This window comes from Leucoraja erinacea, chromosome 6, assembly GCF_028641065.1.
Source record: "Leucoraja erinacea ecotype New England chromosome 6, Leri_hhj_1, whole genome shotgun sequence".
In the NCBI taxonomy this organism is placed as follows: domain Eukaryota; kingdom Metazoa; phylum Chordata; class Chondrichthyes; order Rajiformes; family Rajidae; genus Leucoraja; species Leucoraja erinaceus.
The window spans coordinates 29,624,571-29,650,168 of record NC_073382.1 but is presented as its reverse complement, the minus strand read 5'-3'; the positions used below and the strand labels follow the sequence as shown (position 1 = coordinate 29,650,168).

General features: G+C 44.9%; 1 protein-coding gene across 1 annotated transcript; it reads left to right on the top strand.

The window, feature by feature from the left end:
• Nucleotides 1-3,482: 3,482 nt before the first annotated feature.
• Nucleotides 3,483-24,180, top strand: LOC129698410 (uncharacterized). The gene is made up of 3 exons (XM_055637558.1): nt 3,483-4,629; nt 23,169-23,260; nt 23,989-24,180. The coding sequence occupies exons 1-3, from the start codon at nt 3,483-3,485 to the stop codon at nt 24,178-24,180; spliced, it is 1,431 nt and encodes a 476-aa protein (XP_055493533.1).
• The last annotated feature ends 1,418 nt before the right edge of the window (nt 24,181-25,598 follow it).

Here is a 25,598-nt window from a genome sequence, read left to right as displayed (position 1 = left end):
TTCAATGCTTGGTTCCTTGCTCTTAATTGTATTAATTAATGACTTGGACGTAAATGTTGAGGACACAATAAAATATTTGCAGGGACATACAAGGAGACCATGTGGCTAATTATAGCACTAAGAAGTTATAAATGGTCATGGGATCATAGAGCCATTGGTGATTGAAATGCTTGTCTAGCTACTTCTTAAATATTGTGAGGTAACTGCTTCCTTCGTTCGCTCAGTGTGTTTCTGCATGATAGAGTACTTTGTTAGCTCCCCTCTCACCTATACCTCTACCTATATCTATACCTATGTCCTCCAGTTTATGACAGCTATGCATAGGGCCAAATTTCCTATGATATACGCTATCTTTGTTGGCCATAATATTGTGTACACCTATCAGATATCATCTCTGCCTCCTCAACTCTACCTATCCAGTCTTTCCTCATCGTTAAAATGATACATCCTTGGCACCATCCAGATTAATTTCTTCCCCACTCTCCAATAAAATCACGTATTTTCTATAGTATCGTGATTAGACTGGCACATAATATTCAAGCTGTGACATATAAAGCTATACTAAGACTTTCTTGGTATTATACTCCATGCCTTAGCTAATGAAGTCAAGCATTAATGTATGCCTTCTGTACCAGCCAATATTTGTCCACTACCACTTTCAGAGTTCTTACAAGATACAAGATACATTTATTTGTCACATGTGCCAGATGGCACAGTGAAATGAGATCACCATACAGCCATACAATAAAAATAAAGAACACAACACATAATAGAATTTAACATAAAACATCCCCACACAGCAGAATCAAAGTTTCCCACTGGAGGCAAGGCATCAAAGTCAATCTCTTCCTCCAATGTTCCCAAATGTTCACCCATGGTCGGGGCCTCCCCGAGCCCCCCGCAGTTGCCGCTATGGGCGGCCCGATGTTCAGGCCTGCTCGCCGGGGTGATGTAAGTCCGACGTCGGGGCTGGGGGACGTCCTCAGTGGCCTGGACAATAGAGTCGGCCCAATCCTACCGGAGTCGACGGCTCCCAAAGTCCGCAGGCCACGCCGGGGCGGAGACTGATGCTGGCGGCCCTCTGCAAGGAGCCCCAGGACTCCGCAATGATGGTCAGCGCCGCCCGCGTTGGAAGCTCTCCAAACCAGAGCTCCAGGATGTTGGAGCAGTGGCCCAATGCTCCGGAGCTCCAAACGGCGACCCAGGTAGGCATCGCCCGCTCCGCGGTGAATCCAGCGCTGCGCCGCCGCTGTTGCAGCTCTGGTCCGGTTCTCGGTCCCCGGCAGGAAAGGCCGCTCCGATCCAGGTGGTAGGCCACGAGGCGGGGAGAAATAGTCGCGTCCCCGCCAGGAAGCGACTGAGAAACAGTTTCCCCCTTACTTTGCCCCCCTCCCCCACATAGAAAAGTTAAGATTTCCCCCTAAAACAGACTTTAGACTAACTAAAAATTAAAAAAAAAAGATTGAAAGGACAAACAGGCTCTTTGAATGTGCTCTTCAATAGCCCCAAGTACCCTACCGTTCATTTTATGCAGCTTACCCTTATCAGTCTTCCCAAAGTGCATTTCCTTACAATTATGAATTATTATCAATTATTATTATTAAACTGTTGAAAACATTAACATTAGCAGTGGTGCTGGTTTCCGACGGGCAATTGTGAAGATTAAATTTAATTGCCCATTGTTCTGCCTTTCTTACTAACTGATCAACATCATCCGGCACCCTATGACTATTCTCCCCACTGATCTGTTGGGAACTGGAATTCAGTTTGGAGAAACATCAACTCCTAGATCCTTCTGCTTTACAACACCCCCCAGGGCTCTACCTTTCACTGTGAAGGTCCTGCTCTGGTTTGACCTCTGAAAATGCAACAGCTCACACTTATCTGCATGAAACTCCATTAGCTATTCCTCCGCCTACTTGCCCAGCTGATCAACATCCTGCTGTAATTTTTGTTAACCATCTTCAATTCTACCATACCAACTACTTCTGTGTCACTGTACACAATAAACAGAATCTTAGACCACCGCATTATTTTCCTCCACATCGCAGCTCAATGGTTCCTTTTACCCAATATTTAGAGACAATATTTTGAAAGAGAATATAGCAATAATATTAAAATATCCTAAGCCTACTCTCTGTTTTGTGATCATTCCATTTAATTTCAGCAGAAGGTAAGTGTAGGAGAATTCATTCCATGAAATAATAAACAAGGTAAGTTTAGGATAAGGTTAATAGAATATGATTTTGAAAGCTGAAATAGCAGATATCAAGACTGTCATAAATAAGACTTGATCCTTAATGCTGAGTAATGATTAACTTGGTGAATGCCAATATGAAAATCTTAATAACATGATGTTTCAGGTCTATCTACCAGCTTTTCCAAATATATTTTAAAAATTTGCTAATTATTCAGGTAGCTTTGGCATATTGAGATAACTGATAAGAACTTTACGCTCCTAAAACAATTTTCAAAACTAAAATTGGCAACCATTTTTGATACATGACTTTATTTAGCCTATTAAGCATAGGGTAAAATCTTCATATTTAAAACTATTTTATTTGAACAAGGACCATCTCCTCTGAAATGTATAGCTTGCATGACGACAAATGGCATCAATCCTACTTAATGACATCCATTTCAACATCTGCCAACTGTGTTTTAGTGTTAATAGTTCAAAAACATAGAGATGGTGATAAAAGTTAAAGATAATTAAACGTCATTTCAGCTGTGGCATAAAAATATAGTCATGTGGCGGCTCCTAAGGGTCGTCCCATTATACTGCCGAACCCCTCGGCACAGGAGTGGTGCAGTCCGGAGGCGGTCCTTAGCCGGAGGGTATAAAAGGCAGGGTTTGGGTGCCATCTTTTCCTGGTTTCGTCTTCCCCTGAACCGGGAGGAAATAAAGTAAAGTGCTTCTCAAACTGCGGACTACTTGCCTCATTTTGAGACCCACGCACTACATTGGTGACCCCGACGTGATACGAACACGCAGCCTTCCAAACCGGGCGCCACCTCGTACACGGCATTTATAGCAGGGCGGGACAATGCGTCGGCCACCCGGTTCACTTTCGCCCTGCAGAAGGTTTCCGACCCCTGGTCCGCACATCAGCAGCGGCAGTTGGCTTACATCTCCGAGTACACCACAGCCATCCGCTACGTCAAGGGGAAAGAGAACCGGGTGGCCGACGCATTGTCCCGCCCTGCTATAAATGCCGTGTACGAGGTGGCGCCCGGATTGGACTATTCTGCTCTGGCGGCGGCACAGCTCACGGACGATGAGGTGCCCACCTACCGGACTGCCATCTCCGGCCTCCGTCTTGAGGATGTCCCTCTCGGTCCTGGGGGTATGACAATCCTGTGCGATGTGTCGTCCGGTCAGCCGCGTCCCTGCCACCTGGCGCCGGAGAGTGTTCGAGGTCATCCACGGACTGGCTCACCCATCAATCCGGGCGACAACGGCACTGGTGGCAGCTCGCTTCATGTGGCACGGTCTGCGCAAGCAAGTTGCCCATTGGGCTCGCACCTGCATCCCGTGCCAGACAGCAAAGATCCAGCTCCATGTCCGCGCACCTCTCCAGGAGTTCGGTCTACCTCACCGGCGGTTCGACCATCTCCACGTGGACATTGTGGGGCCCCTTCCACCGTCCCGGGGCATCACCCACCTTTTGACCATGGTGGACCGCTTCACGCGGTGGCCGGAGGCCATTCCGTTGGCTGACACCTCATCGGCTACGTGTGCTCGTGCGTTGTCCGCGCACTGGATTGCTCGCTTCGGGGTGCCGGCGCACATCTCCTCCAACCGGGGGCCACAGTTCACCTCCGAGCTGTGGTCAGCCATGGCTAGCTTGCTGGGGGTGCAGCTGCACCACACCACGGCTTACCACCCGCAGGCTAACGGTCTGGTGGAGAGGTTCCACCGGCAGCTGAAGGCGGCATTGAAGGCACGGCTCACCGGCCCGGACTGGATGGACGAGTTGCCGTGGGTCATGCTGGGCATCCGGACCGCTCCCAAAGAGGACTTGGCCTCATCATCGGCGGAGCTGGTGTACGGGTCGACATTCACAGTGCCCGGGGAGTTCGTGCCGTCGGCGCCAGAGCAGCAGGAAACGCCCTCCTCCACCCTTCAACGCCTTCGCGAGCGAGTTGGCAGGCTCGCACCCGTCCCGACATCCCGCCATGGGACATTTCGCCCACACGTGCCAATGGCCCTCACGGACTGCCCATACGTCTTCCTGCGCCGTGATGCCCACCGGACGCCACTTCAGAGGCCGTACGAGGGCCCGTTCCGGGTGCTGGAACACGGGCAGTCGACTTTTGTCCTGGACATGGGGGGCCGGCCGGAGGCCGTGTCGATTGACCGTTTAAAGCCGGCGCGCCTGGACATTGACCAGCCGGTGCTGGTTGCTCAACCTCGGCCCCGAGGGCGCCCCCCCTCACGACTCCCTCCACCTGTCACTCCACCTGTCCTCCCGCCGGCCCCTCGACCTGTCCCTCCACCTACGCCCCCGCAAGCCCCGGGATCTGCTGACTTCCGCACGCGGGCCGGCCGGGTCGTGCGCCCGCCGGTGCGTTTTGTGCCTCTGGTTCTGGGGGGGGGTCCTGTGGCGGCTCCTAAGGGTCGTCCCATTATACTGCCGAATCCCTCGGCACAGGAGTGGTGCAGTCCGGAGGCGGTCCTTAGCCGGAAGGTATAAAAGGCAGGGTTTGGGTGCCATCTTTTCCTGGTTTCGTCTTCCCCTGAACCGGGAGGAAATAAAGTAAAGTGCTTCTCAAACTGCGGACTACTTGCCTCATTTTGAGACCCACGCACTACAGTCAGATGTTTAATGGCTGTGCTCAATGAATTATTTGCAATGTGTTGATTACTTCTCAGCTAATATTTGTCAGCAAACTTTTTAACAGTTAATTGGGAATTCATTTTGAAATATAGAGTGTGCTTGAAAATAAAATTTGAGGAAGCTGAGCTATGCTTGGATCAATGTTGCCTGTTTTACACTAACACCAATCAAAAATATTCCTCGGATGTTAGAAATCAACTATTCGCTGACTTTAACATCGCGGAGTCCTGGAATCTTTTGCTGGGTGTCGCCAGTGTTCAATTTCCGCCCGGCTCGGACTGTGAACTTTGGATGCCACGGTCTCCGGTAAGAAGCGGCCAATTCGCAAACTCCAAGCGTGTGTTCTTCCGTACCGATGCCGGAGCACCAATCATCCCGGAGAGATAGCCTCAAAAACAGGCCGCCGTAGCAGCGACTGTGGTGCTCAAAGGCCCCGACCACGGGTGAACAAAGAGGTAGATGACTGAACTTTATTGCCTTCCCTCACAGTGGAAAATGTTGATTCCGTTAATTGGGGATGTGTATATTAAATCCTATCGTGTATTGTGTTCTTTTTATTGGTATAGCTGTATGGTAACTCAAATTTCACTGTACCAATTGGTGCACGCGACAATAAATGTAAGTTGAACTTAACATTTAAAATATCTAGGTCTTAGTGTAATCGTCACTGTAGCATATTTGCACACATTTGAAATCCAAATTGGCAAATTTAACCAATTCAAAAGAAGCAAATAGTAACAAAGAACTTGTGGGCAGCTAATGTTATCCTTATAGAAACATAGAAAACAAGTGCAGGAGTAGGCCATTCGGCCCTTAGAGCCTGCACCGCCATTCAATGTGATCATGGCTGATCATCCAACACAGTATCCTGTACCTGTCTTCTCTCCATACCCCCTGATCCCTTTAGCCACAAGGGCCACATCTAACTCCCTTGTTAAATATAGCCAATGAACTGGCCTCAACTACTTTCTGTGGCAGAGAATTCCACAGATTCACCACTCTCTGTGTGAATTTTTTTTTTCTCATCTCGGTCCTAAAAGACTTTCCCCTTATCCTTAAACTGTGACCCCTTGTTCTGGACTCCCCCAACATCAGGAACAATCTTCTTGCATCTAGCCTGTCCAAACCCTTCAGAATTTTGTAAGTGTCCATAAGATCCCCCCTCAACCTTCTAAATTCTAGCGAGTACAAACCGAGTCTATCCAGTCTTTGTTCATATGAAAGTCTTGCCATTCCAGAAATCAGTCTGGTGAACCTTCACTGTACTCCGTCTATGGCAAGTATGTCCTTCCTCAGATTAGGAGACCAAAACTGTACGCAGTACTCCAGGTGTGGCCTCACCAAGGCCCTGTACAACTGCAGTAGAACCTCCCTGCTCCTATACTCAAATCCTTTTGCTATGAATGCTAACATACCATTCGCTTTCTTCACTGCCTGCTGCACCTGCATGCCTACTTTCAATGACTGGTGTACCATGCCACCCAGGTCTCGTTGCATCCCCCCTTTTCCTAATCGGCCATCATTCCTCAATCGGCCAGCAAGCCTCAACGATTTCCGCCCAGTTGCACTTACCCCCATCATCACCAAGTGCTTCGAGAGGCTGGTCCTGGCACACCTCAAAAGCTGCCTACCCCCCCACACTGGATCCCTATCAGTTTGCCTACCGCAAGAACAGGAGTACGGAGGATGCCATCTCAACGGCACTTCACTCCGCCCTCTCCCACCTTGACAACAGAGACACTTATGTAAGAATGCTGTTCATCGATTACAGCTCAGCATTCAACACCATTATTCCATCAAAACTGATCACCAAACTCGGTAACCTGGGCATCGACCCCTCCCTCTGCAACTGGATACTGGACTTTCTAACCAACAGACCCCAGTCTGTGAGGTTAGACAAGCACACCTCTTCAACCCTCACCCTGAACACCGGCGTTCCTCAGGGCTGTGTGCTGAGCCCCCTCCTCTACTCCCTCTTCACCTATGACTGCACACCTGTACATGGTACTAACACCATCATCAAGTATGCAGATGATACAACGGTGATTGGCCTCATCAGCAACAACGATGAGCTGGCCTACAGGGAGGAGGTCCAGCACTTAGCAGCATGGTGCGCTGACAACAACCTGGCCCTTAACTCCAAGAAGACCAAGGAGCTCATTGTAGACTTCAGGAAGTCAAGAGGCGGCACGCACACCCCCATCCACATTAACGGGACGGAGGTGGAACGTGTTTCTAGCTTCAGGTTCCTGGGAGTCAACATCCAGGACAAGGGGTCACAGCTTAAGGATAAAGGGGAAATCCTTTAAAACCGAGATGAGAAGAACTTTTTTCACACAGAGAGTGGTGAATCTCTGGAACTCTCTGCCACAGAGGGTAGTTGAGGCCACTTCATTGGCTATATTTAAGAGGGAGTTAGATGTGGCCCTTGTGGCTAAGGGGATCAGGGGGTATGGAGAGAAGGCAGGTACGGGATACTGAGTTGGATGATCAGCCATGATCATATTGAATGGCGGTGCAGGCTCGAAGGGCCGAATGGCCTACTCCTGCACCTAATTTCTATGTTTCTATCTCCGATGACCTCTCTTGACCCCACAATACCTCTACTCTGATCAAGAAGGCTCATCAGCGTCTCTTCTTCCTGAGGAGACTGAAGAAGGTCCATCTGTCTCCTCAGATCCTGGTGAACTTCTACCGCTGCACCATCGAGAGCATCCTTACCAACTGCATCACAGTATGGTATGGCAACTGCTCTGTGTCCGACCGGAAGGCATTGCAGAGGGTGGTGAAAATTGCCCAACGCATCACCGGTTCCACGCTCCCCTCCATTGAGTCTGTCCAAAGCAAGCGCTGTCTGCGGAGGGCGCTCAGCATCGCCAAGGACTGCTCTCACCCCAACCATGGACTGTTTACCCTCCTACCATCCGGGAGGCGCTACAGGTCTCTCCGTTGCCGAACCAGCAGGTCGAGGAACAGCTTCTTTCCGGCCGCTGTCACTCTACTAAACAACGTACCTCGGTGACTGCCAATCACCCCCCCCCCCCCCGGACACTTATTATTATTTTTATTTTATTCAAATCGTTTGCTATGTCGCTCTTCAAGGGAGATGCTAAATGCATTTCGTTGTCTCTGTACTGTACACTGACAATGACAATTAAAATTGAATCTGAATCTGAATCTGAATCTTAATCTGAATCTGAATCATTCAGATAAAAGTCTACTTTCCTGTTCTTGCCACCAATGTGGATAACCTCACATTTATCCACATTACACTGCATCTGCCATGCATTTGCCCACTCACCCAACCTATCCATCATCTTGCAGCCTCCTAGCATCCTCCTCACAGCTAACACTGTCCCCCAGCTTCGTGTCATCCGCAAACCTGGAGATGTTGCATTCAATTACCTCATCCAAATCATTAATATATATTGTAAAAGCCTGGGGTCCCAGCACTGAGCCTTGCGGTACCCCACTAGTCACTGCCTGCCATTCTGAAAAGGACGGTTTACTACTACCCTTAGCTTCCTGTCTGCCAGTCAGTTCTCTATCCACATCAATACTGAACCCCAATACCGTGTGCTTTAAGTTTGCATAATAATCTCTTATGTGGGACCTTGACGAAAGCCTTCTGAAAGTCCAGATATAACACATCCACTGGTTCTCCCTTATCCACTCTACTAGTTACATCATCAAAAAATTCTATAAGATTCACAGTTTAAGGATAAGGGGGAAATCTTTTAGGACCGAGATGAGGAAAACTTTTTTCACACAGAGAGTGGTGAATCTCTGGAATTCTCTGTCGCAGAAGGTAGTTGAGGCCAGTTCATTGGCTATATTTAAGAGGGAGTTAGTTGTGGCCCTTGTGGCTAAAGGGATCAGGGGGTATAGAGAGAAGGCAGGAACAGGATACTGAGTTGGAAGATCAGCCATGATCATATGGAATGGCAGTGCAGGCTCGAAGGGCCGAATGGCCTACTCCTGCACCTATTTTCTACGTTTCTATGATTTACCTTTCATAAATCCTTGCTGACTTTGTCCAATGATTTCACCACTTTCCAAATGTGCTGCTATCCCATCTTTCATAACTGCTTCTACCAGTTCCTCCACTACCGATGTTAGACTAACTGGTCTGTAATACCACATTTTCTCTCTCCCTCCTTTTTTTTTAAAAGTGGGATTACATTAGCTACCCTCCAATCCTCAGGAACTACTCCAGATCTAAAGGGTTTTGAAAAAATTATCAATAATGCATCCACTATTTCTGGGGCTACTTCCTTAAGCACTCTGGGATGCAGCCTATCTGGCCCTGGGGATTTATCGACCTTTAATCCATTCAATTTACCTAACACCACTTCCCGACTAACCTGGATTTCACTCAGTTCCTCCATCTCATTTGACCTCCTGGCCCCTGCTATTTCCGGCAAGATTATTTATGTCTTCCTTAGTGAAGACAGAACCAAAGTAGTTATTCAATTGGTCTGCCATGTCCTTGTGCCCCATGATCAATTCACCTGTTTCTGACAGCAAGGGACCTACATTTGTTTTAACTAATCTTTTTCACTTCACATATCTATAAAAGTTTTTGCAGTCAGTTGTTATGTTCCGTGCCAGTTTTCTCTCATAATCTATTTCCCCTTTCCTAATTAAGCCCTTTGTCCTCCTCTGCTGGACTCTGAATTTCTCCCAGTCCTCTGGTAGGCTGCTTTTTCTAACTAATTTGTATGCTTCGTCTTTTGTTTTGATACTATCCCTGATTTCCCTTGTTATCCACGGATGCACTACCTTCCCTGATTTATTCTTTTTCAAAACTGGGATGAACAATTGTTGTAGTTCATCCATGAGGTCTTTAAATGCCTTCCATTGCATATCCACCGTGAACCCTTTAAGAATTATTTGCCATTCTATCTTGGCCAATTGACGTCTCATATCCTCAACGTTACCTTTCTTTAAGTTCAGAACCCTTGTTTCTGAATTAACTATGTCACTCTCCATCCTAATGAAGAACTCAACCATATTATGGTCACTCTTGCACAAGGGACCACGCACAACAAGACTGCTAGCTAACCCTTCCTCATTACTCAATACCCAGTCTAGAATAGTCTGTTCTCTCAATGGTACCTCTACATGTTGGTTTAGAAAACTATCCCGCATACATTCCAAGATATCCTCTTCCTCAGCACCCCTGCCAATTCGATTCACCCAATCTGTAGGTAGATTGAAGTGAATATTTAAATAGCTCAGTAAGTAAAAGACCAATTAGGAGGGGGATTGGTATCTTTATTCCAAGAAGCAACTGAAAAACATTCAGAAATAAATGATACAAAAAATATAGATTTAAAAAATGGTAAATCATGCTAAATCTATTATATTTAATTCTTCAAGAAATATATATATCTGATTGTAACAATAATTAATGGTTGTTTTTTTTAATTGAAGCGCAGCATACACTAGAGTTGCCTTGGGATTGGTATCAGCTCCACTAATTTAAGTTTTATATGTATGTATATGATTTAAAGTGTGAAGATGGTACAAAAGGTAATGAAGTGTGAGGAGGATAGCAATAGATTTCAAGATTTAGACTGATAGGCTGTAAAATGGATAGATGGGTAGAAATAAGAATACATAATAAAAACTGGTTATCACCATCCAGATGCAGAGCACAGCTATGAATTTGCTGTCAGAGCTTTGCCATGAAGCTGGGATTTCTGCATTCATGTGGGGATCCTAAAATTGTCTGCACTTTTGGCAGGATAAATGTTAGCAGTTTGATAATGATTTGCTAACAATTTTTACTCAATAGAACTGAATTTCCTACAGATGTTTGATTATAATTAAACACAAAGGGAAGGTGAGGAGAATTTTTTGTTAAATCGATGAATGCCAGTTTGGTGCAAATGGTTACATGATGTTTGGCATGCAATCAGTGCATTTGTTTATGTGCTGTACACATTATGACTCTGTGACATGTGATTCAAGACAGAACATGTGAGATCAGAAGCAAGGTTTCATCTATTTTTTTAGTTTGTTTTATTGCCACGTAGAATGAAAAGCTTTTGCTGTGTGCTAACCAACCAGCAGAAAGACAATACATGATTACAATTGAGCTATTCACAGTGTACAAATACATGATAAGGGAATAATGTTTAGTGCAAAATAAAGCCAGTAAAGTCCTATCAAAGATAATCCGATAGTAGTTCAGGAGTGCTCTCTAGTTGCGGTAGGATGGCTCAGTTGCCTGATAACACTGGGAAGAAACTGTCATTTTCACACTTCGACATATTTTACTTGAAGGGAGAGGGGAGAAGAGGGAATGGCCAGAGTGCACCACTGTTTTGGATAGTCGTAGAGGATGATCTATCCCCTATCCTCACTGATTGGGGTCTGTTGGTCAGGAAGTCAAGAAGCGGGTTGCAGAAATGAGTGCTTACTACAAGTCCTGCAAATTAGGTAATGAGCTTGGATGACATAATGGTGCTGAAAGGCTGAGCTGTCATAATTGAATAGGTGTTTAACATTGGTGTCTCTCCTCCCCAGGTGTTCCAGGGATGATTGTAGGGCCAGGGCGATGGCATCATTCATGGGCGTGTTGTGGTGGTAGGCGAACTACAGTGGTTCAAGTCCATTTGGTAGACTGGATTTGATGCATTCCATAACGAGCCTATTAAAGCATTTCATTATGGTGAATTACAAGGCCACAGGATGGTAATCGCTTAGTCATGTGATCCTTGTTTTTATGGAACAGGGATGGTGGTCTTATTGAAGCAGGTGGCTTCCTCAGAATGGACTAGGGAGAGTTTTTATAAAATACTAGATCAAGTGGGACCCGTTGGGCCCTGTTACCCCAATGCAATAATCCACCACTCATCCATTCCCCCAACGTAATGCATTCCCCAAATGCAATATTCCACCACTCACCCATAGCCCCCACAGGAAGCGTCCCCAAATTCAACCCGTTCCCCAACATGAGATTCCACCACTCACCCGTTGGGTCTCTGTCACAATGGAGGCCTAATCCCCCAACGCAACCCATTCACCCAATGCAACATTTGACCACTCATCCTTAACCCCCACGAGAGGCCAGGTCCCCGAACGCAACCTATTCCGCAACATAAGATTCCACCACTCGCCCACAGCCCCTCAACAGTGCAGGTTGGCTCAGTTTTAACGCAATATTCGATCACTCATCCATAGCCCCCACATGGGAGGTCTGGTCCACCAAAGCAACCCGATCCCCAATGTAAGATTCCACCACTCACCCGTTTCCCCAACGCAACCCGTTTCCCCAATGTGATATTCTACCACTGACCCATAGCTCCCAACTGTGCAGGTTGGCTCACCTTTTCATCTTCAAGCTCAGAGAAAAGATGGGGGAAGAGCCATGGGGGAACGGGGTACCATGGGGAGAGGGGCAGGATCCGGTGAGGGGGACCAGAGGGGAAGGGGCTGGTGCTGGGGGGTGGTGCAATGGGGACTCACAGTGGGAGGATCAGTAACTGGTCACTCCGGCTCCGTGCCTTTTCCGGTCAGTCCGACAATTGAGGAGACCTCTGCCGGACACCGCAGGGTGTCCCTCAGCTCCAGTAAAGATGCCAAGTGGCGCACAGGAAGGTGCATCGCCGTTGACCTGACTGACAGGAGAGGAGATTATCGGCGTGTCGCTGACTGACAGGAGAGGAGACCAATCTGAGCATATGCTGTTTTTAAGATTTTTAAACCTTAAGAACTGTTAAACAATATAATCGACCAAAAAAAAACTTGTTGCACTGAGCACAGGAGAATGGTGAGAAAGGTGGCGAAAAATTGTAGCACTATCGTGTACCGTTTCTGCATAAATCTCCTAATCTGAGGAAAGACATTCTTGCCATAGAGGGAGTACTGAGAAGGTTCACCAGACTGATTCCTAGAATGTCAGGACTTTCATATGAAGAAAGACTGGATAGACTTGGCTTGTACTCACTAGAATTTAGAGAATTGAGGGGGGATCTTATAGAAATTTACACAATTCTTAAGGGGTTGGACAGGCTAAATGCAGGAAGATTGTTCCCGATGTTGGGGAAGTCCAGAACAAGGGGTCACAGTTTAAGGATAAGGGGGAAATCTTTTAGGACCGAGAGGAGAAAAACATTTTTCACACAGGGTGTGGTGAATCTCTGGAATTCTCTGCCACAGAAAGTAGTTGAGGCCAGTTCATTGGCTATATTTAAGAGGGAGTTAGATGTGGCCCTTGTGGCTAAAGGGATCAGGGGGTATGGAGAGAAGGCAGGTACAGGATACTGAGTTGGTTGATCAGCCATGATCATATTGAATGGCAGTGCAGGCTCGAAGGGCCGAATGGCCTACTCCTGCACATATTTTCTATGTTTCTAAATAAAAAAAACACGCAAACCGGAAGAGCTTAAGATCAGAGTTTAAGTTATGTACTAGACGCTGATGATGGAGGATTTACATGTCGCACAAAAACAGTTTGACATCATTTTATTAGATCCACGTCTTTTCAATTTATCGTTGTGCTAATCAACAAAGTCATGGATTCTATAAATGGGCGGCACAAAGGATAAGTGCACTATCTGCATAACGACAGGAAGATCAGTAGTCAGGAAAACTCCCAGTGTCAAGAATGTCAAGTGTTCATAGATAGAACAATGAAATGCATACTTGCATTCAGCACAACAGTCATAACATGAATGCTCCTGCTGTGCACCCATCTTTTAACTTCAGAGCACTTGACGGTTGAATGGACTGCAGTTATCAGTAAATAATACAAGGAGAGGTAGGCTGAGGTGGGACATAATTATAATCATAATCATACTTCATTAACCAAGTATGTTTTGCAACATACGAGGAATTTGATTTGCCATATAGTCATTCCAATAAATAGCAATAGAACACACAAAATACATTTTAACATGAATATCCACCGTGTGACTCCTCCACATTCCTCACTGTGATGGAAGGCAAAAAATGTTCAAAGACTCCCTTCCTTGTCCTACAGCGGTCGGGGGCCTCTAACCTTCCATTGATGAGATGATCTTACTCCCATAGCCGGCGGCATGATGCATCACGGGGGAATCTCAGCTGCCCCAAGCTGGGCGATCTACCCCGGGTCGGGGCGATTTGAGTGTCGTGCGGCTTTTAGAGCTTCCCGACGCTGGTCTCAACCGGAGACTCTGAGTCCTTGATGTTACCGATCCCAGGAAAAGGATTTGGCTCCGATGGTAAGTCCACGCCCCGCGGTGGGTCTCAATGTCAGTCCTGAGCAAAGCCTTCAGCTCACTCTCACCTCAGTTCCATACCCTCCTGTCTTCATCTTGCAGCCCAATTATTATCGTTCCTTTTAATCCAAAGCCAATTGCTGCTTTTTTTCTGATGAATTTGACAACAACTTGATTGCTTGTTGATTATATCAGAACTTGTAAGTTGTAACTCTCAAGAAATATGCCAGTTTTCAGACAAAACTGGATAACTCGACAATGTCTTCAAAATTATGAAATCATTCGAAGGAATAAGATAAATACATCTTTACAGGTATGGCTGAGGCTACTTCTTGGTTATACAGTATGTTGATTATGTGAGGAAATCCATAGAACATACAATATAGACCACTGCAGTAGAGGAACAAAGCCTTTGACCCAATGTCTACACTTACCATTTTGCCAATGTAAACTAATCCCATCAGCCTGAACAATATCCATTTCTGTTTATTCCTTGCCTGTTCATATCTCTCCCTAAATGCTTCGTGAATGCTGGCTATTGTATCCACATCCCATAGCAGTGCATTCCATGCATCTATAACCATTTTGAGTAAAACACTTGCCTTGTAAATCTCCTGAAAGGTAAATCATGTCTGACGAATCTTATAGAATTTTTCGAGGATGTAACTAGTAGCGTGGATAGGGGAGAACCAGTGGATGTGGTGTATCTGGACTTCCAGAAGGCTTTCGACAAGGTCCCACATAAGAGATTAGTATACAAACTTAAAGCACTTGGCATTGGGGGTTCAGTATTGATGTGGATAGAGAACTGGCTGGCAAACAGGAAGCAAAGAGTAGGAGTAAACGGGTCCTTTTCACAATGGCAGGCAGTGACTAGTGGGGTACCGCAAGGCTCAGTACTGGGACCCCAGCTATTTACAATATATATTAATGATCTGGATGAGGGAATTGAAGGCAATATCTCAAAGTTTGCGGATGACACTAAGCTGGGGGGCAGTGTTAGGTGTGAGGAGGATGCTAGGAGACTGCAAGGTGACTTGGATAGGCTGGGTGAGTGGGCAAATGTTTGGCAGATTATTATCTAAACGGTGGCCGATTGGGAAAGGGGGAGATGCAGCGAGACCTGGGTGTCGTGGTACACCAGTCATTGAAGGTAGGCATGCAGGTGCAGCAGGCAGTAAAGAAAGCGAATGGTATGTTGGCTTTCATAGCAAGAGGATTTGAGTATAGGAGCAGGGAGGTTCTACTGCAGTTGTACAGGGTCTTGGTGAGACCACACCTGGAGTATTGCGTGCAGTTTTGGTCTCCAAATCTGAGGAAGGACATTATTGCCATAGAGGGAGTGCAGAGAAGGTTCACCAGACTGATTCCTGGGATGTCAGGGCTGTCTTATGAAGAAAGACTGGATAGACTTGGTTTATACTCTCTAGAATTTAGGAGATTGAGAGGGGATCTTATAGAAACTTACAAAATTCTTAAGAGGTTGGACAGGCTAGATGCAGGAAGATTGTTCCCGATGTTGGGGAAGTCCAGGACAAGGGGTCACAGCTTAAGGATAAGGGGGAAATCCTTTAAAACCGAGATGAGGAGAACTTTTTTCACACAGAGAGTGGTGAATCTCTGGAACTCTCTGCCACAGAGGGTAGTTGAGGCCAGTTCATTGGCTATATTTAAGAGGGAGTTAGATGTGGCCCTTGTGGCCAAGGGGATCAGAGGGTATGGAGAGAAGGCAGGTACGGGATACTGAGTTGGATGATCAGCCATGATCATATTAAATGGCGGTGCAGGCTCGAAGGGCCGAATGGCCTACTCCTGCACCTAATTTCTATGTTTCTATGTTTCTATGTTTAAACTTTCCTCCTCTCATCTTAAACCTATACCCATAAGATATCTCATATCTTCATCCTGGTAAAAAGAAATCCTGACCATCTACCCTGTCATGATTTTAAATACTACGAGACTAAGTGGGACCCATTGTGTCCCTGTCACACGGGAGGCCTGGTGCCCCAACGCAATCCGTTCCCCCAACGCAATATTCCACCACTCACCCGTAGCACTCACCTGCGCAGGCGCGGTTATTTCCCCTCATCACCCAGCATTCCATCCCCCTCCTCTTCACCCTCACTCTTCTTTCCCCTCCCCTCCCCAATTGCTCCCTCACCTCTCCCTCCCTCCCCTTTCCCCTACCCTCAGTCACACCCTCCCTCCCTGCATCCCTCCCTCCCTCCCTCCATAACTCCTCTCCACTTGCTAACCCCCTCCTGTCCCTCTATCACCCACATCCCCCACTCACCTCCCCTATCCTCCCACTATACCTTCTCACCTCCCCCACTGCCCTCTTCTCCCTCTATTCCCCACTCCCCCTCCTCTCCCTCTATTCCCCCTCCTCCCCCAATCTCCCTCCTCACCTTCTCCCTCTTTTTTCCCCTCTCCCCCTACCTTACCTCAATCCCTCACTCACCTTTCACTTTCCCTACCCTCAAGCACTCTCTCCCTCCCTGCATAACTCCTCGCCCGTCCATAACCCCCTCCTCTCCCATCATCCCCCCTCCTACCCCCACTCTCCCTCCTCACCACCCCCACATTCCCCTTGCTCTCCCTCCCTACCCCCTCCTCTCCCTCAATTCCCCCAATCTCCCTCCTCACCTGCCCAGGATCTCGAGGTTGTTGCTCCTATCACTTCCTGCATGCCCCGGAGGAACATCAGCCATCAGCGCCCTCACAGCCAGGCTCAGGCCTCAGGATCCCCGGCAGTAAGGCCGCACTGGCAGGCAGGTGGGCCTCACCGGCAGACAGCCAGGCAGGCGGGCTGCACTGGCAGGAAGGTTGGTGCCGATGAGGAGGCGTGCTACGCTGGTAGGCAGGCAGGTGGGCCGCACCAGCAATAAGGCGGGTGGGCCGCGCCAGCAGGAAGGTGGGCGCTGGCAGAGAGGCGGGCCACAGCCGGTGATTGACAGTGGAGGTTTTTAAACGTTAATTACTTTTAAAATATACCGCCGATTGGAACAAATCTTGGTGCATTTGCAGCAAAGCACAATGGTAAGTAAGGCGGTGAAAAATCATAGTGCTACCGCGTACCGTTTTTGCGCAAATGTAGAAACATTACAGTCCATTGGGTTCCCATTGTGACATAGAACACACAGGCATTATTATGCAGGCATAGCTGAAGGCCACAACATGAGGAAAAGGGATTTATTAAAGCTTAAAATGTCCATACTGCAGCCTGCGGAGGGGGACGGCTTCAGGCGGGGCTTGTCGGGTGCCGGCGGGGGAGGGGAGGGAGCTTTGCCGTGGCCTACTGCTGCCTGCTGCTACTGTGGCCTACCGCGGTCCTGGCCTTCCGCTGCCATGGCCATGGCCCGTCGCTGCTGTGGCCTACCCCTGCTGCTCCGCACTCACTTCAAGTGTGGACCGGTGGGGAGCATCCTGCCACTGAGGATGGGGAGAACTTTAGGCGGGGGCTGGGCTGGGGGTGGGAAGCATCCTGTGGCTTGGGACGGGACGGCTTCAGGTGGGTGCCGCTGGGTCGCGAGCACCTGGTGATGGGGAGGACTTTACGTGGGGCCCAGTGGCAGGGGGGGGGGGGGGGGGGAGATAGAGAGAGAGAGAGAGAGAGAGAGAGAGAGAGGTAGAGAGAGACAGAGAGAGGGGAGAGAGAGAGGGAGAGGGGGGGGGGGAGAGAGAGAGAGAGAGAGAGAGACAGAGTGGCGAGAGCGAGACAGATAGAGAGAGAGAGAGAGAGAGAGAGAGAGAGAGAGAGAGAGAGAGAGAGAGCCATATGAGACTGCTAGAGATGGTGTAAACATGGCTATAAATGATATTAATATGATCTTTCACAAGGCAGCCATCAAAGCTGACTTTGTGAAAGAGAAGAAAAAATTGTCAAAAAACACAACCACGAAAAATGATTCGATCATGAGTGTAAAAGTGTCAGAAAAGACCTGAGGAAAATATTGTGACAAAAACACCATCAACCAAACAACCCAGACTTACGTATTAGATATAATTAAACTCTTAAAAGGTATAAACACACGATTAGGAACAAAAGACAAAATTACACTCACAAGAGACTTGAAGAAATTGAAAATTTCATAAATCAAAACCAATTTTGGGATATGTGGAATGACCTGAGCACAACAACACTACAAACACTACCAATTCAAGATCGTGATATCTGGAGAGCACACTTCAAAAATCTATATAATGACATCCCAATAAATAATATAAACTCAAATTATTCCAATATCAAAGAAAAACTCCAAACACTAGAAACAGTAATTAAAGATTATCAAAACCCTCTGGATTCCCCAATTACTTTGGAAGAACTGACCATAAAAATAAAATCTCTCCACTCAAAGAAAGCCTGTAGTCCAGACAGCATCAAAAATGAAATGCTCAAGTACAGCACTCCGGAGTTGCAGGACATAGTGCTTAGGCTGTTCAACATCATACTACGTTCAGGTTATTTCCCTGATATTTGGTGTCAAGGGCTTATTTCACCCATTTATAAGAGTGAAGACAAATTAGACCCAAATAATTATTGTGGCATCTGTGTCAGTAGCTGCCTAGGGAAGTTATTCTGCAGTATCATAAATAACAGAATGCAGGATTTCCTTAACAAACACAACATTCTCAGTAAAAACCAAATCGGCTTCCTCCCAAAATACCGTACCACTGACCACATTTATACCCTTCACACTCTCATTGAAAAACATGTACACCAAGCGAAAAATGGGAAAATATTTGCCTGTTTTATTGACTTTGAGAAAGCATTTGACTCTACCACAGCTGAGGAGTTTGTAATAGAGCCCTACATGCCAAATAGAGTCAAATGCTTTCTCAGGAGGAAAGGTATATGACCTTATCAAATCAATGTATCTGAATAATAAATTTGGCGTTAAAATTGGGGACAAACGCACTGATCGCTTTGCCCAGAGAAGAGGCGTCCGGCAAGGCTGCAATCTGACACCGACACTGTTTAATGAATATATCAACGATTTGGCAGTTAAGTTGGAGCAGAGCACAGCGCCGGGCCTCTGTCTTCTGGACGGAGAGGTAAAATCCCTGTTTTATGCGGATGACTTGGTTCTGCTGTCCCCCACAGAACAGGGACTGCAGCAACAGTTGGACCTACTTGATGAGTACTGCCAAAATTGGGCCCTGGCAGTAAATCTAAAGAAAACCAACCATGAATTTTCAGAAAAGACCCAGATGTCAGGAAGATAAATACAAATTTACTCTCGATGGTACTGTTATCGAACACACTATGAGCTATATTTACCTTGGTCTAACTGTTTCAGCATCAGGGAGCTTCAATATGGCAGTGAATGCACTAAAAGAGAAAGCTCAAAGAGCTCTGTATGCAATAAAAAGAAAATTCTACAACATCCAAATCCCAATTAAAATCTGGCTTAAAATATTTGACTGTAATGCAGCCTATTGCGCTTTATGGTAATGAAGTATGGGGTCTGCTCAGTCACCATAGTTATAGTAAATGGGAAAAACATACAAAGGAGGCCCTGCATGCGGAATTTTGTCGGAACATCCTCCGTATCCAAAGGAAAACACCAACAAACGCATGTAGGGTGGAACTAGGCAGATACCCACTGATAATAAATATCCAGAAAAGAGCACTACATTTTTGGAATCATCTTAAATCTAGCCCCCCAGATATCCTCCAGTTTAAAGCCCTTCAAACACAAGAGGAGAACCCAGAAAAGAGTTCCCTGAGTCAGTTGGTACTGAGACTAACTACCCCTATTGAGTTAAACCCTATCCAGTTAAACCCTGACCGCCATTGGGATAAAGAAACCAAAAGCCAAAGCAGATTGGAATGTTACCATTCCCTAAAAAGAGATTATAAATTGGCAGACTATCTCTCAACTGTCAGATACATAAAGCAGAGACAGACCCTCACCTAAAACAGTGACCACTATTTGGCAGTCGAAAAAGGAAGACAGAAGAAATTCTGGCAAGCAGGAGAAAGAATATGCGGCCACTGTTTGACAGATGAGGTTGAAACAGAGGTGCACTTCCTCCTAAAATGCAAACATTTTGACAAAACAAGGAAAGCATACTTTGACAAACTCAGTGTGGCAACCCCTGACTTTAAAGAACTAGATGATACACCAAAACTAAGAATAATCCTTGGCGAAGGAAATACGGCACATTTTGGTGCAAAATACGTAACAGCATGCCATAACCTGAGAGGCGGTGAATGACCAACATGCACATATATACGCACACACTAATCAACATTAACTAACACTAAGAAATGAATATTGAATTGCTAAATTTGCTATTCTGTTGTACTGCTTACAGCTCCAAGAATGTGCAGCACTCAATAAAGGGCTATAGGTGTTTTGTGGGTATATATACATATACATTCATCTTGAAGCCTATGTGGATTAATATTGGACTAGAGAGAACAATACGTGCACAATAAATGGGTATGCCCATCATTTTCTATTTGCTGGTGCAAGAGACGTTAAACTTAATGTAAACATTTGGGAATTGAGCTATATAGGTTGGAAGACATACATCTTGTGAAAAACAATCCTAGTTGACAGATGTATATAACCATATATAACCATATAACAATTACAGCACAGAAACAGGCCATCTCGGCCATTCAAATCCGTGCCGACCACTTATTCTCCCCTAGTCCCATCTACCTGCACTCAGACCATAACCCTCCATTCCTTTCCCATCCGTATACCTATCCAATTTATTTTTAAATGGTAAAATCGAACCTGCCTCCACCACTTCCACTGGAAGCTCATTCCACACAACTACCACTCTCTGAGTAAAGAAGTTCCCCCTCATGTTACCCCTAAACTTCTGTCCCTTAATTCTCAAACCATGTCCTCTTGTTTGAATCTTCCCTACTAACAATGGAAAAAGCTTATCCACATCAACTCTGCCTATCCCTCTCATCGTTTTAAAGACCTCTATTAAGTCCCCCCTTAATCTTCTGCGCTCCAAAGAATAAAGACCTAACTTGTTCAACCTTTCTCTGTAACTTAGGTGCTGAAACCCAGGCAACATTCTAGTAAATCTCCTCTGTACTCTCTTTATTTTGTTGACATCTTTCCTATAATTTGGCGACCAAAATTGTACACCATACCCCAGAATTGGCCTCACCAGTGCCTTGTACAATTTTAACATTACATCCCCACTTTATACTCAATGCTCTGATTTATAAAGGCCAGCACTCCAAAAGCTTTCTTTACCACTATCTACATGAGATTCCACCTTCAGGGAACTATGCACAGTTATTCCTAGATAAGAAACTTCTTAGCAATGTGTAACCTTTAAAATGAAATATAACTGATCATGGCCTCTCATGGTTACATACGGAGGAACAATGAGGCATTAAATCCTCCAAAACCTTTAACAAGGCCATCCACTAGAAAGGAAATGGCTGATATTTGAATGGAAACATATTGTAACTAGTAGAAAATGTTGATGGCCAAAACAAACAAAACTAAATTATGTGGAGGAGCAGTTAATTTATCTAATCATTTGCTGTGGAAGGCAGACTTTTGCATTGGATAATTGAATCTGGGTGACATTGCTATGATATCACGTTTTGTAGAGATTATAAGTTAAGTTCTTTTGAATATTGAGATCGTATTTATTGGTTGAGAACCTATTAATGATAATGATCCACCCATTATGCATCAGTTCACTGAGGATGATTGTTAATCAAGTTTTAAAAGATTAGGTAAACCGTTTCTGTTTTTATCTGTCTCACCATTACTTTAAGCTTATGTGAAAATGTTATTTTTCGCAATTATCTTGTTACGTCACCATTGTTTGCTAGTTAAATAAAATACATTACATTACAAATAGAATTCAATCTACCACTCAGGCACTTATCAGATGATAATCCAATTAAATAGTTCAGGGCTATAATGAATCACAAGGATTAATATCAAGTGCATTCATTATCTAAACTTCCAAATGGAACTTCGTAATTTATTGAGTAGTAGTTTCTATTAGTTGCTATATCTGTTTTTATTTTTGTCAAGATTTTCTCAAGATATGTATTTTCATTATATTTTAAAGTATTATTTATATTAGCTTTGAAATGCACAAGCAAATATAACCCAAGCTACCTCATTGGGCACAGATTTTTTCCTCTCTCTGAATTCATAATGAAGATTCCAACCTGCCCTCGGGAGTTATTCTTTTATTGAAGTGAGACCTGTAATGTGCTCAAATCATGTAATGTTAAAACTTGCATATGCTAAGGAGTGTGTATGTGCTTCGTGGGGGTGGGTGGAAGGGTCCTTGATTGTAAGTGTGGATGTTGGATTAGAGCAAGCTTGGACGTGAGAAATGATGGTGCATGCCTGTGGAGTTATGTGGTCAGCACATGAAGCAAAATTTGGGAAGAGGCATTAGATTCATCCAAAATAAAATTATTTTGCCCAATACTAATAATGCAGGTACGCCGTGAGTGAAAATAAATTCTATTAAGGCAACACTTGTTAAGCATTCAAAAATCACTCAAAGAACAGCTCTGAAGTATTCACTGTTGTAGTATCAGAGAAAGGAAAGCACCTCAAGGACCCAGGTGGCAGCTGAGAATCAGTGAAAGAAGGAACTGTGTTACTCATGATTCGCACTGTGCAATAGCTATTCACTGATGTGGTCTGATTATTCAACACAATTACTTTCTGAAGACCCTGTGAAAAACTTCCCCTTTCTACATAGAACATAGAGCAGTGTTGCACAAGAACAGACACTTTGGCTCACAACATCTATGCCAAATGAAATCTGAAGAAGGGTTTTGGCCCGAAATGTTCCCTTTTTCCTTTGCTCCGTAGATGCTGCTGCACTGGCTGAGATTCTTCAGCACTTTGGTGTCCCTTCCAAGTGTAATGCCGGGTTAAATGAATCTTCTCTGCCTGCACACAATCTATATCTCTTCATTCCATGTGTATCCATGTGCCTATTTAAAAACCTCTTAAACACCACTAACATATTTGCCACCACCACCACTGCTGGCAGTGTGTTCCAGCACTCTGTTTAAAAAAAACTTTCCTCACACATATCCTTTGTTTGCATGCACAGCTGTGGATTATTTGCTGCACAAACATCTGTGTAGGTTCACAGAGTATTTTTGGAAACGTGAAATATCATGAAGTGAAAACAACGCCAGAGGAATTTGAAGGAGTTCCTCAAGATCAGTGGATGCAAGTACTGTTGAAGTTTTGCTTACCAACATAACCCTTAACTTTACTGTTACCGTGGCTCTCACATACTCTAATACATTGGAGATTGTTTGAAGATCGAGGGAAGTCGAGGTTGAATATCCTCCAGCCACTGACATATCTCCTGACACCCTGGAGATTTCGCAAGGCACACATGAGGTGTGTAATAGAAACATGGACATGGAAACATAGCAACTAGGAGCAGCAGCAGATCCTTTGGCTCTCAGCCTGCTCCATTATTCAATGTGATTTGAACTGAATCTGTATTTTACTCAGTACGATACTATTGTCCTGCTCTTTCCTTGCATATGATGTCTCTTAAGTCTGGATGATGATTAGATGATACCATGCGTGTCCTGAATTTATATGGAATGCTGTTGCTTGCCCTGATGAGTGCAGTTCAAACAATAGTCAAGAGGCTTTAACATAAACCATACCAAAGCAGCACATATATTTGGAACTCAATTTAACACCATGAGAATTATTTCCCTTAAACACAGGCACACTACACTTCCGGTGGCTGCTATGAAGCAGTGAAGTCAGCTGCACTGAGCTCTCCTCCAGACAAATCGTGTTTAAAGTCGGTTCCTATGCCAGGATCAATTTAAAAACTCTTACCGGGATTGCTGAACGTCGTGGGTACTGACGCCATCAAACGGTGCCGGTGGATTTGTGATTGAAAACGATTTTACTGGTAAAAATCCGATGAAAAAGAGAAGAGGTCAGAGAGGACCCAAGAAGACTGCAATCGGTCTCCCGTTACAAAAAGCTCTAGATCAGCTTGAAACCACTCCTGGATCCACTTTTGAAAGTTTGGAAGAGGAGCTGGAGTCTCAACAACTAATACGCCTAATGGCTGCGAGAACTGAAACAAAGGAATTAAAGGAAAGGGAAAAAGAAATGTAAAGCTGGGAAGAAACAGTAAGAGCTAATATTACTAAAGACATTACTAAAGATCTTCAGAAGCAATTTTCCAAAATGAATTATACAATTCAGAACAACTTCTCCACTATGGAGGATAATCTTTCTAAGAAAATTGACAATAGCTGCGGAGAACTAAAGGAGCTGTATGTATCCCTGAAACAGCAGTTTAAAGACTTGGAATCGAGGACTGCTAAGGAATTGGAAAGAATGCATGGAGATTATAATAATAAACATGACTCCCTGCAGAAGCAATTAACAGAGGCGGAAAAATTGATGGAAGAGATGGAGGGTGAAATGGAGCAGATGAGCCACAAAATAACAGGTTTCAAAAGTGACATGAATTGGGAGCTGACGAATAAATTGAATGAGAAATGTCAAGGCTTGGAAGCCAGGTCAAGGAGGCAGAATTTGAGAATAATAGGAGTTAAAGAGGGGGCAGAGCACGGCTCTCAAATGTGTGATTTTATCTTAAAGATGTTTTTAGACTGCCAGAAAAACCAAAGATAGATACGGCGCATCGTGTTGGTCGCTTCCAAAGAGGTGTTAATGCTCCGCCATGTCAATTTATCGTAAAGTTCCTAGACATTTCAACTTTCAAAAATCTATTAAACAAGATATCCTATGGAGAAAATCTTACATTTGATGATAACATCGTTAGATTTTACAGAGACTACCCGCGGGAAATTCTGGCAAAAAGACGCCAGTTTAAAAGGGCAAGCAATATTTTACATGGACATTCTGAAGTTCGTTATGGCATTATCTATCCCGCTAAGATGCTTATCTTGTACAGTGGCAAGTTCATTCACGGACCCGGACTCAGCTTGCAATTATGCCCAGGAGATTTTAAACAAAATTCAAGGAAGAACGGAATAATAACCATTTTCCCTGCTGAACTTGTTTTTTTTGTTTCAATCAAGACACCAGAATTGTTCAGACGGTTCTCAGACAGACTTATCTGGCAAGAATGTGTTTTTCAATAACAGAGTCCTAACTTCATTTTGAATTGAAAGGCTGAAGCTCAACAGATTGAATGTTCAAGGTTGCAGGCTCGGTGCCAAGTTCTTCAGCCCTGAGAACTATGAGACTGTTAGTTTTCAAATTTTAAAATAGCCGTGATGATCTGCACTTGTCTCAGTACTATATGATCTATTATTTACATATATAACATTTAACTAACTAACTAACATTAACTATATATGCGCAATAAACTTAACTAACACTCAAGGTTTAATGTACTATAGTAACATGAGTAACTATATAGCAGGAAGGATGGGGGAGGTTAGACATATATTCTCAATACTAATTATGAATTAACTAACATTAATGAAAAGTGTGATTATTGACGAGGTACTTTAACCCATAATAACTTTTATTTTAGTTCAAATCTTCTAGCTTCTCTT

Coding starts and splice junctions, on each gene's coding strand:
- LOC129698410 (XM_055637558.1), top strand. CDS start 3,483: ATGTGGCACGGTCTGCGCAAGCAAGTTGCCCATTGGGCTCGCACCTGC. Junction 4,630..23,168: donor GGCTCCTAAGGGTCGTCCCA/TTATACTGCCGA, acceptor ACATCTGTGTAG/GTTCACAGAGTATTTTTGGA. Junction 23,261..23,988: donor CTCAAGATCAGTGGATGCAA/GTACTGTTGAAG, acceptor CCGATGAAAAAG/AGAAGAGGTCAGAGAGGACC.